Here is a 12,818-nt window from a genome sequence, read left to right on the forward strand (position 1 = left end):
AATGGTTTGACGGTGGAACGGTTCAAGTGGGTTGAAAAATGTAGGAGGAGTAGTCGCCAGAAAAAAGGGTGGAAATAGGGCTTTGGAAAACCAGGAATTCTGGAAAATCCTGGAATTTTTTTTAACATGCAAAAAATGTGTTGAAGGTGGAATGGTTTGAATAGGTTAAAAAATGTGGAAATGGTTCAAGTTTGAAAAATGGCCAATTCATTTTGAATGGGAAAAATGTCCCGGAAAACATGGAATTCTGGGAAATCTAGGAATTTTTGGAATTTGTCAAGGGAAAGCCCGCGATTCCCGAATAGGCTGAACAGTTTGAAGTTGGAACGGTTTGAATCGGGTGAAAAATGTGAAAGGTAGAGCGTGCCAAAATCTGGAGAAGAAGAAGAAGTTGAAGAAGTTTTAATAAATAGATTAATTTAGTTTGGTGTAGAAAAACGTACGTGAATGTTTTGGAGCATTCACACAAAAACATCATGAGGGGAATGCTGATATATTTATATTCATCAATTATTCACAGCGAGGGCAGCCGTAACTGCCACATGGCCCTCTGTGAAAACGAGTTGGACACCCCTGGTCCACAAGGCCAAGAATTATTTTTGTGGCGGGGGAAAAAAGTGCAGAAAACAAGGATGTGTTTATCTATTGGGATGTCACATGCTGGCTTCCTGCCGTGTGACTAAAAAGCGTCCTGAGGGGATTCAGCGCTAAAAGGGGCGTGTCTGCGCTCCTCATGCTCGGCCAGGAGGACTCAGGCCCGCTGCAATAAACAAGCAGCGGCATGTCACATGACCTCAGGCCTTTTAACCCCTCGTCTTCCACGTGGTGTGACTCATTTGCCTCTTCCTGCGTTCGTTTCTGTCATGGCGGACACATTTAGGTATTTTCCTTTCTCAGGACAGAGAACATGACTCTGGCGGGTTATCGCCAGCTATAAACACCGGAGTCAACAGGACAGCGTAGTGTCGCCGCTTATCTGCACACCTGCTGATTAGCTGGAGAATCGCAGGAAGCATGCGGCGCCGCGTTAAGATACAACTTGACGTTTGCCCTTTTGGGCACATTTACACCACAACAATCTGGCAGGGATGGGAGTTTTTTTTTTGTGCAAACACCAAGTTTTCCCATGAACATGCGGCTGAAAAAACTGTAATATGCACGCCTGGCAGTAGCTGGCGATGTAACTGATATTAGCTCAAAATGGCGATTTAGGCTGAATTTACTATATAGCAGGGCTCCAACTAACGATTATTTTGATGGTCGATTAGTCAACGATTATCTTAACGATTACTTGACTAATCAGATAATAAAGCTTTTTCCTTTCAGCTCCAAATGCAACTTGAGTTATTTTAGGCATGTGCTTACTAAAAAAACAAAGATAGCAGGGCTCCAACTAACGATTATTTTGATAGTCGATTAGTGAACTAATCGTTGACTAATCAGATAAAGTTTTTTCCATCAACCTCTAAATGCAACTTGAGTTATTTTAGGCATGTGCTTACTAACAAAACAAAGATAGCAGGGCTCCAACTAACGATTGTTTTGATGGTCAATTAGTCAACGATTATCTTAACAATTAGTTGACTAATCAGATAATAAAGCTTTTTCCATCGAGCTCTAAATGCAACTTGAGTTATTTTAGGCATGTGCTTACTAACAAAACAAAGATAGCAGGGCTCCAACTAACGATTGTTTTGACTGTCGATTAGTCAACGATTATCTTAAGGATTAGTTGACTAATCAGATAACAGTGGCCTAGTGGTTAGAGTGTCCGCCCTGAGATCGGTAGGTTGGAGTGCAAATCCCAGCCGAGTCATACCAAAGACTATAAAAATGGGACCCATAACCTCCCTGCTTGGCACTCAGCAACAAAGGGTTGGAGTTGGGGGTTAAATCACCAAAATGATTCCCGGGCGCGGCGCCGCTGCTGCCCACTGCTCCCCACTGCTCCCCAAGGGGATGGGACAAATGCAGAGGACAAATTTTACCACATCTAGTGTGTGTGTGACAATCATTGGTACTTTAATCTTAATAAAGCTTTTTCCATCGAGCTCTAAATGCAACTTGAGTTATTTTAGGCATGTGCTTACTAACAAAACAAAGATAGCAGGGCTCCAACTAACGATTATTTTGACGGTCGATTAGTCAACGATTATCTTAACGATTAGTTGACTAATCAGATAACAAAGCTTTTTCCTTTCAGCTCCAAATGCAACTTGAGTTATTTTAGGCATGTGCTTACTAGCAAAACAAAGATAGCAGGGCTTCAACTAATGATTATTTTGATGGTCGATTAGTCAACTAATCGTTGACTAATCAGATAAAGTTTTTTCCAGCGACCTCTAAATGCAACTTGAGTTATTTTAGGCATGTGCTTACTAACAAAACAAAGCTAGCAGGGCTCCAACTAACGATTATTTTGACGGTCGATTAGTCAACTATTATCTTAACGATTAGTTGACTAATCAGATAATAAAGCTTTTTCCATCGAGCTGTAAATGCAACTTGAGTTATTTTAGGCATGTGCTTACTAACAAAACAAAGATAGCAGGGCTCCAACTAACGATTATTTTGATGGTCGATTAGTCAACTAATCGTTGACTAATCAGATAATAAAGCTTTTTCCATCGACCTCTAAATGCAACTTGAATTATTTTAGGCATGTGCTCACTAACAAAACAAAGATGACTAATTCATTCATAAATATTTATTCATACTGTAACTGTGCTGCTCAGTCAGCTGTTACATAAATGTTAATGACTAATAAAATGTCCATTTAAAAGAAAGGAAAGGCAAAGTTTGACCTTCTTTATGTAGTTAAAAAACGGTTTAAATAGCAGCAATGAAAACAAACAACAAAACACACAATCTGACTTCCTCTAAAAGAAAAGCATTTTGTGATGTTTAAAAAGATGCACACTGCTATGTTGGCTATTGATTAACTCTTGGAAGTGTTAGCACTCTTAATAGACTCAATGTGTACAATTGTATCTTTGAATAATTCTGAAAATGTTGGCTATTTAATAGATTTAATGTTTAACCTTATCATTCCTCCGCCTCGGTGCCTGTCTGTTTGTTTTTGCGCATGCGCGGTTCGCGTTTTGTTATTTTAATAATGATAGTAATTAGAGTTGTCCGATAATGGCTTTTTTGCCGATATTCCGATATTGTCCAACTCTTAATTACCGATTCCGATATCAATCGATACCGCTGTATACAGTAGTGGAATCAACACATTATTATGCCTAATTCTGTTGTGATGCCCCGCTGGGGTGGTTTTTGTTGTATTTTTGTTTTTTCTCGGCGGAGTCTTTAAGCGACAACTGTGTGGTACTACTTTTTTCCGGTGTTTGCTTTTCATCCATCTTTCGCTTGTATTCATCGTGTATCTCCTTATGATTCTTGAAGAGGTGGGAGATCAAATTGCTCGTATTTAAAGGAAGACGTCTTGGTTCCTCCTCGCATAACCAACTTGTTGCAGTCATTGCAAATTGCCAGTTTTTTATCCGTCAGACACACTTTAAAATAATCCCAAACCATAGACATGGTGTCGTTAGTCAGTCACCGAGCGAGCTCGCTTGTTAGCCACGGCTACAGCACCGGCAACAACACACTCTTGTTGTTGTTATGCTCCGCTGGCGGCGGTTTGATGAGGTCATCAAGCGTCGCCAGTAAACCTCTCATGCTGCAGTCGTCAACTCCTGTGTTGTGTGTGGGAGAGGGGAGAGGGGAGAGGGGAGAGGGGAGAGGGGAGAGGGGAGAGGGGAGGGGCTGCTGACTGGGAGACGCATCTGCTCTGTACTTCTTCTTACGTCCGTGTACCGCTCCGTACAGCGGCGTTTTAAAAAGTCATTAATTTTACTTTTTGAAACTGATACCGATAATTACCGATATTACATTTTAAAGCATGCCGATATTATCGGACATCTCTAATAGTAATACATTTTACTTATAAGGCACCTTTCTTGGCATCAAGGACACCATACAAAATCAAAACAATAAAATCAATTGGATAAAAACAACAACAACAAAGATCGATAAGATATTCAGTGAATAAGCAGTCAGGAATAGGTGTGTTTTGATTCTTGATTTAATAAGGGATATTGAGTCTATGTTCAGTGTTTCCCATAAACTGCCAAGATACCTGTGGCGGTGGGGGCGTGGCTATGGGCGTGGTTACCATGACATCATCAAGTAATTTGCATAATTTACTACAATGATATGATTTTCTCTAAAAAGGCATACTTACTAATTAATAACAGTTTTGTTTTAAACGTCCATCCATCCATCCATTTTACAATATAATTACAACACTTTATGTACATATTTATATACAGATTTGAACAATAAGTTATTCACTGAAATATATTTATTAATTGTGGTTCTTACAAAAAATATATCTTATAAAATATAAAAGCTAAAATGTCTCTTAAAGCTCTGCCCCTTTAATTAGTGCATACTAAATAATTTAACTTTAGCCTACTACTACAACCATATTATTTACCAGCAACATAAAGTGAAACAGAGGCAGAGGTGTCCTGCCACAGTCAGTAACAAATAAACAGAAAACAGTAGTGGTCAAATACAAATAAGGCAACAAGAGAAGTATCCTACACTTCTCTTTTGCAAAGTAAATCTGAACAGCCGATATGGCCATCTACATCAACTATATGATTTGCCTGAGAAGCTGGACAGGACCAAAAAAAAATAAAAATTTTTTAGCGGCCTTAATTCTTTCGCGGCGGGCCGCCACAAATAAATGAATGTGTGGGAAACACTGACATTTAAAGTTTTGGTGTTGTTTACTGGCGTCATATTGCAGTCTACACGTATCTCTGATGTGTGACTGCCATCTACTGGTAACACGAATCATTACACCATGTACCAAATAAAATTGCTTCGAGGTGGGTAAGCACAACCAGAATTACGCCGTACGTTAGGCGCACCGGGTTATAAGTCGATTTTTGAGAAAATGAAAGGATTTTAAGTGCGCCATATAGTCCCAAAATTTTGCACATACTCCTTGTACATACATTTTTGTATATTTATCCTGAATTCGCTGACCTGGTTTGTATCCCTTTTTATTTTAAACATGTTACTAATTATTCTCCTTATTGTCTTTACTCTTCTATGCAAAAGCTATATTGTCTTTATTGAGGCCAAACGCAACGCAATATCGTCCTGCAAACGCATCACTGATGCTTATCTTGGATGCCAATAAAGAATCTGAATAAACCGTGCACGCCTTCTGTCCCCAGGACTCCAAGCAGGTGGTGGAGTCCTACAAGTCCGGCTTCGAGCCCCCAGGAGACGTGGAGTTTGAGGACTACGGGCAGGCCATGACGAGGACGGCGTCCGACACGAGCCTGACCAACTCGCGGGACGGCAAAGAGAGACCTACCGGCAAGAGCAAGGGCAAGCTGTGGCCTTTCATTAAGAACAAGAACAAGGTAACACACAAGAAAAAACCTCACAATGTGTCAGCTTGCAGGTTCTCTGCTAGTGTTTGCATATTTGATGGTGATTTATTTTCCTCCTGTCTGGCAATCACCCTTACCGACGTGGAGCATCCCCACTGTAACACACACTAATTCATTTCCACCTTCCCACACTCATTGTGACGACATGAATAACACTTTCTCTCTTCTCCACTGACCCACATCCACTCTGAACTGACTTGTGTCTAACGGGCTGGTGGTACGCTCACATTTAGCACCTGTGCCATGTAGGAGGAGGTTTTTCGCAGCACACACACTTTAGTGAGCACAGGAGGAGCTCAGTATTTCTTTGACGACACGCCACTAGTTTGCTTTTGTTTGGCCGATGCATGACGTCACTAAAAACCCCACGCATCATCTCTCTCCTGACCCGTCGAGGAGCGTTTTTTGGGACTGGCTAGTAGTTTTGGTTTCTTAAAAAGGAAGCCCGTCCTAGTAGGCATGTTGTGAGGATTCGACTAAAAAAAAGAGTGAAAATGTTCCCAAAGTGGAAGCCTAGCCTGCATGCGCTTGTACTAAAACATCATGGCCGCTTGCTTTGACACATTCATGCTTTGTCCTCACGCTACTACTTTTTTTGTGTTTTATGCATTTCCACTGATAATGTTGACATGACCTCATTAATCAGGTTAATATTTGTCGAGGAGGCTTATTTATTTGGTTTTGTGTTCCCTCCTCCTTGTCCTCCTTTGTCCTTTTTTTTTACCATGGAAATCCTCCATGATTTTCTTCCTCTGGTCCGTGACGGCTCCCGTCTCTTACCGGTAGCTTATGTCCCTGTTAACGTCCCCCCGCCAGCCCCCACCTGCCCCACCAGCCTCATCCCCGCCCTCACCCTCTGCTGTTCCCAACGACTCCCAGTCTCCCAAGCAGCACAAGGAGCCCCTCTCCCACCGCCTCAACGACTTCATGGCGTCCAAACCCAAAATGCACTGCCTCCGGAGCCTGAGGCGAGGGGTAAGTGTGCGTGTTTGTGTGTGTCCGCCTCGCTTTGAGCATGCTCGCGTGTCTTCTGCGCCTCAACGCTACACCTTCCACACTGTATGGGCGAACACCATGCCTCACATCAGTGACCACCATCATGGACTGAATGTATACTGCCTTTCCTCAAATAGTGAGCCTCTTACAAAAGCGGACACCGGTTCTCAGGTAGATATGCTTAATTCCAGAAAATACCGTATTTTCCGGGCTATGGAGCGCACTGGTACACAAAATTTTAGAAAAAAACCCGCCAAAAATTTCCACATAATAGCCACAGATAAATACGTTGCAAAATGAAATTTACACGGAATGACTCTGTAAATATTTATTTACATAATTGTTTCCAAACGGTGTCTGTAACACAGGCAGTAAAACGGATGATCAAACAAAACAGAAGTCATCGTCATGGACGAGCAATCAGCTAAGCAGACTCAATAACTCCACGGTGACGTTTTGGTGAATTTACTGGGGAATTTGTGAAAATGAAACAATACAAATAGAATACCGGCGTAAGTTAATGATACTAACACCAACACGTTAGCATATTAGCTGATGCTAACGACGCTAGCTTGGTTACATTACGATAGCGCATTGGACGGTTTAGTAAGTATGGATTGTTTTAGTTATATTGTAAAACTTACAAACGTTGCTTGGAGTGATGAATAAAGAAGCCATACGATTAGAAACGCTATGGACGGCCAGAAGACTTCCGGTTAAAAGCACTTAATAGAAGGACTAGTCCAAAAGATAGCACCATAGCACTTGCGTCCGGGCAAACATGACCCGGGCCACGGGTCCATAACATTCTCTGTGTATTTGCTTGTTTATTTGTTCAAACAATTCTACTATGGCCGTCTGAAAAATCCATAAATCAATCATAAATCAAATCCAGATTGCATGGAGTGCCTGGAACATGGAATATGCAGACATAGTTCCCGCATGGACGCTGAAGTAGAGCGCACACGAGTGTTTTTAAATGTTCATTAATGCACACGTTAAAAGTGACATTTTAATGTTAATGATCTGTATTTATTAGGGGAAAAAAGAATGTTATGGTAAGCAAAAAAAAATGTGTTTTTTCCCCCAAGTATTTTTTCTAAAATACCTATTGAGTGCGTTACATTCGATTAATCGATTATTCAAACAAACTAATTACTCGATTACTAAAATAATCGATAGCTGACCGAGGTGAGACTGCCATCTACAGAAATTTCCGCCTACAGCACTAGGATGTGATGATGGGAAACTTTCATCCGGACTGTCAAGTTATTAATATTTTAACCTGATTAATCACAATTTGGAATTTGGACAAATCCTAAATAATTACAAGCGATTACTCTTGAATGCATGTCATTTGTTTGGTAACAGTGTTACCTAAAGTTTTCTCAGGATGTATTTTGGTATGACATGGGAAGTCATGCTAAAAGAAGCTTGTACGGTCAAAATAAATGTACGGTAAATCTAAGTGTGTACACGATTAATGCGATAATTTTTGGTGATTAATCACATGAGTTAACTTGTTATTTTTGACAGCCCTAATTCTCATATCACGGTTATCGTGAGCAAGATTATCATTATTATTATCATTTCATACAGTATGAATATGCTCAAAAAGTACACTGCAATATTTTATAATATATTTATAAGTTTTATTTAACATAATGAGATAAAATAGGTTCAATGTGAACAATTATGTAGTCTAATTATGTTTCTTAGTTGCTCAGAAAGCAATGTGTTCGTACAAATTCAGATTGGGGGTATGACGTTTCTTAAAAGGTGAAAGACGTTGATTTCTCTTGTTTTCAGGTTAGCATTTGAGCTCGCTAAGCAGCCGATAGCACACTAACAAAGGACAGTATTATCGGTTTGTGAGTTTATCGAAGTGCGTTAATCAATCTCAATTTTACGGTACCATATTTTCCGGACTATTAGGCGCACTTAAAATCCTTTTTTTTGGTCAAAACTCGACATTGCGCCTTATAACCCGGTGCACCTAATGTACGGAATAATTCTGGTTTTGCTTACTTACCTCGAAGCAATTTTATTTGGTACATGATGTGATGGTAAGTGTGACCAGTAGATGGCAGTCAAACATATAGTAAGAGATACGTGTCGGCTGCACTATGATGGCAATATGACTCAAGTAAACTACACCAACATTTTATATGTTCCATTGAAAATATTGAACATCACACACGGCGCTCAAAAATCTATCAAAATGTTTTAGTACGACTTTGGTAAGCTATGAAGCCGCACCGCTTAATGGATTGTCGGCGCATTAAACATACAAGTATTATTGTGGTGTGTGTACAAGGTAAGACATATTATCTGGCGTTTTGTGTCGCAATATTATGCAAAAGCAACTTTTCTTAACTTCTGGTACCTGCTGACCTGTATTTGGGATCTGCATAAGTCCTGAAAAATTGCGCGCATGCCCCCTAGTGGATAAGCTTATTTTTTTTCTCTATCTTTTTGTTATGGGACATTCATCCTCCGCTGTTGTCATTTCTAATATAAAGTAGTGTAAAGTTCTTACTTATATCTGTCAGTAAACTCACCATGAACGTGCTAAAACATACCGGTGTAGTGAGTTTACATTATTCACCCAAGGATCTTTAGTTATTAGAGAGTTCCGGTCGGACGGTTGTTGTTTAATGATGAGGAGATGCTGCTCCGTTATTGATTGAAGTAAAGTCTGAATGTCATTAAACAGTTAGCTCCATCTTTTGACACTTCTTCCACTCCCGTCGTTGCACATCATCTATGCAACATTTTGAGCAAAGAACCACCATTACATGTTATGTAGACCACAAGGAAGTGTTTTCAATGTAGGAAAAAAAATTAAAAATATGAGTCTTATAATCCGATGCGCCTTATATATGAAAACAGATCGAAAATAGACGATTCATCGGCAGTACGCCTTATATGTGGGCTTTGTACCAAGGATGTCGTTGTGGCTTGTACAGCCCTTTGAGACACTTGTGATTTAGGGCTATATAAATAAACATTGATTGATTGATTATAATCCGGTGCATCCTATGGTCCGGAAAATACGGTATTTCAAATTTTAAATGGCTCAAGTTTTACAATGTTTATCGCTACATCCCGACTAGGATTCTTCTGAATGCACCCGTTTTTGAAAGTGCACAGACTACTGCCACCTGCCGCTTTGGAGTGCTCCTATTTCTTCCACATTCGTTTTAAGCAGGTGTGATGGACAAATTGTGTTGCTCATACAGTGTGGATGGATTTTTTTCTTTTCTTTCTATCATACTACGAATCAGTGGTGCCTGTCTTACTCACCAGCAGTGTCCTCATCCTGTGTGGTCATTCTTCCTTTTCAAAACTCACTGTGACCCTCCCTCCCTCCCTGTTGGCAGACACTCGCACTACGCCTGAGCCATCTTTGACTAAAACATGATCAGACTTACTTTCCTGGCGGCAGATTGTCCTTTGCACATTAAAAAGGGAGGAGGGGAAAAAAAAGGTCTTTCCTGGTGGGTTATCAGCAGCGACAGAAGCAGGGTCTCGCCGGGTGTCATCATCCCCCCCAGCCCCCTGCTGGAAGGTCAGAGCGCACCTTGCCATCGCCGTTCACCCTGACCTCAGGAACGGGTGTTAGCTGCTGCGTTCCTTCCGCCCTCCATAAATAACTCTTTTTGTTTACTCTCGTGTTTTGAAAAGGGCAGCGGCTATTGAAAGTAAAAGGAGCTTGGTATGAATGGCTTGGAACATGCAAACAAAACAATGCAAGAGTAAATATCGTAGAGGAAACCATTGAGGGGCTGCTGAGAGAGAAAAACGGAAGTGTTTTTTTTTCTTTTTTTCTGCGTGACAGGAAGTGCAGGTTCTCTGAAAGCGGGAGTGCTGCGATTAAAAAAAGCCCCTCGATCTGATTCAGATTTCCATCATTCATGTTAGACTTCTGCTGCGTTTCATAGATTTCATAGGTTGCAGATCTGGGGCCGTATTTATCAAGCTTCTTAGAATTACTCCTAAGAAGTCTGCTAAGAGTTGACTTAAGAGTAAATAAATTCTTCGCTGAAAGCTACACTTAAAAGTTAGTTATCAAGCGTCTTACTCACACTTTCAGCGAAGTGTAGGACTGAATCTTAAGTGTCACACTCAGAGCTGAATTACCACATTACTATGTGCCGTAAACGGAATTTTAGGTGACGTCATTTCTGTGTCCATAGAAATGACCAATCACGGAAGGGAATCCCTTGTCTAAGAATAAAGAAATATCTTAGAAATATTTCAGTGGACAATGGGATTATATATTTTGACAATAAACTACAAAATAATACAAAACAAACTAGCCCCCGCCCGCACTCACGCTACGGCTCCCTGTCTTCTCTCGCCCACACACTCACTGACGTCACTCACCTCACATGCTGTCACCTATTAAAGGGCCACACACACACACACATTGGGCGGCGTGGCGAAGTTGATAGAGTGGCTGTGCCAGCAATCGGAGTGTTGCTGGTTACTGGGGTTCAATTCCCACCTTCTACCTTCCTAGTCACGTCCGTTGTGTCCTTGGGCAAGACACTTCACCCTTTGCCTCTGATGGCTGCTGGTTAGCGCCTTGCATGGCAGCTCCCGCCATCAGTGTGTGAATGTGTGTGTGAATGGGTAAATGTGGAAATACTGTCAAAGCGCTTTGAGTACCTTGAAGGTAGAAAAGCGCTATACAAGTACAACCCATTTATCATTTATACGCTACTCTCATAAAATTTTCTTTCCAATTCATTAATTAGGCAACTAATTTGAAACTGGTGTGGGTGGCTCTATATATACTAGCCCACTGCAGCCACATGCAGAAATCAACAAGGAATCGAAAATTATTAAATCTGTGACAAAAATATTACCCGCTCTGTCTAAATGATACCGTTTGATCAGCTGCTCGTCATCAAACAAAGCCAGGACATCCTTCCGCTCCCTGAACGTTCGCGCATGTCTCTCTGGCCTCAGTGCCATCCCCCGCTGGCAACTCCTAACCACTTAGGACACATCTGAAGGTCTCTTAAATATCGTGGAGAGTAGGAGTGATTCTTAGACTTAAGAAAGTTGATAAATAGCTTTTATTCTTAAGTTTGAGAGTAGGACTAAATTTCGCAAATTCTCAGGACTTAAGTGTAAAATGGCACTCTAAGACGCTTGATAAATACGGCCCCTTACCAGCTAAACCCCCTGGGAATCTTGGGTCTCCTCACGATTTGATCCCATCAACATGATTCTCGATTCAAACAGATTATTTTGTGTAATAGTTATAATAAAACCTTTTCAAAAAATTGCTGACATATGACGTCATCATCATCGGCGGTCACTCGAACGAGTATGACGATCCTCCTGGTAGGGGTGTATCCCTTTATGGAGGATGCCTGTGCGTGACTTTGTTTAACGTGGGGAGACTGGTGCACAGACAGTCACCACACCATCCTTGACAGAATCGAGTCAGGGTCCAGTGGCATGGAGTCCAAGGCAACTGGGGACCCTTTTCTGCTGCAGCCTTCTTCCGCCATCGCAGCCGTTGTGGTAGTTCTTAAATCTACCGTCTTCCGCCTGCTCCGCCGTTGAGGTCTTCACCGTATCCCTGGCTAGGGGGCAGTCAGGTACTAGGCCTTTGCCAAGAGCCACCTGGGGTAACAGTAGTAAAAGGGGTTAACCTCCTAGTGCCCCAAGACCCCCATAGAGGAGCCTCCACTGCCGGATGCACTTTAACGTCATGCCCAGGACACACATTAGACGTATACCCTATTTTTCGGACTAAGAGTTGCAGTTTTTTTTCATAGTTTGGCCGGGGGTGCGACTTATACTCAGGAGCGACTTATGTGTGAAATTATTAACACATTAGCGTAAAATATCAAATAATATTATTTAGCTCATTCACGTAAGAGACTAGACGTATAAGATTTCATGGGATTTAGCGATTAGGAGTGACAGGTTGTTTGGTAAACGTATAGCATGTTCTATATGTTATAGTTATTTGAATGACTCTTACCATAATATGTTACGTTAACATACCAGGCACGTTCTCAGTTGGTTATTTATGCCTCATATAACGTACACTTATTCAGCCTGTTGTTCACTATTCTTTATTTATTTTAAATTGCCTTTCAAATGTCTATTCTTGGTGTTGGGTTTTATCAAATAAATTTCCCCCAAAAATGCGACTTATACTCCAGTGCGACTTATATATGTTTTTTTCCTTCTTTATTATGCATTTTCGGCCGGTGCGACTTATACTCCAAAGCGACTTATACTCCGAAAAATACGGTACCCGCAGCGAGTAAGCATGGAGATGGCCTAAAAACCTCTTATAAAAAATTTATTACT

General features: G+C 41.1%; 1 protein-coding gene across 26 annotated transcripts in view; it reads left to right on the plus strand.

Moving 5' to 3' along the window:
* LOC133656125 (formin-binding protein 1) overlaps positions 1-12,818 on the plus strand; it is a 151,914-nt gene that overhangs the window by 98,616 nt on the left and 40,480 nt on the right. For 12 of the 26 annotated variants that reach the window (XM_062056986.1, XM_062056981.1, XM_062056979.1 and 9 more), the window contains 2 exons: positions 5,259-5,450; positions 6,267-6,455. In XM_062056986.1, coding sequence (XP_061912970.1) covers positions 5,259-5,450; positions 6,267-6,455 — 381 coding nt within the window. The remainder of the gene's footprint in view (positions 1-5,258; positions 5,451-6,266; positions 6,456-12,818) is intronic. The other 14 variants (XM_062056997.1, XM_062056998.1, XM_062056999.1 and 11 more) reach the window with 3 other exon arrangements.

Source organism: Entelurus aequoreus, linkage group LG08 (genome assembly GCF_033978785.1).
Source record: "Entelurus aequoreus isolate RoL-2023_Sb linkage group LG08, RoL_Eaeq_v1.1, whole genome shotgun sequence".
NCBI lineage: Eukaryota > Metazoa > Chordata > Actinopteri > Syngnathiformes > Syngnathidae > Entelurus > Entelurus aequoreus.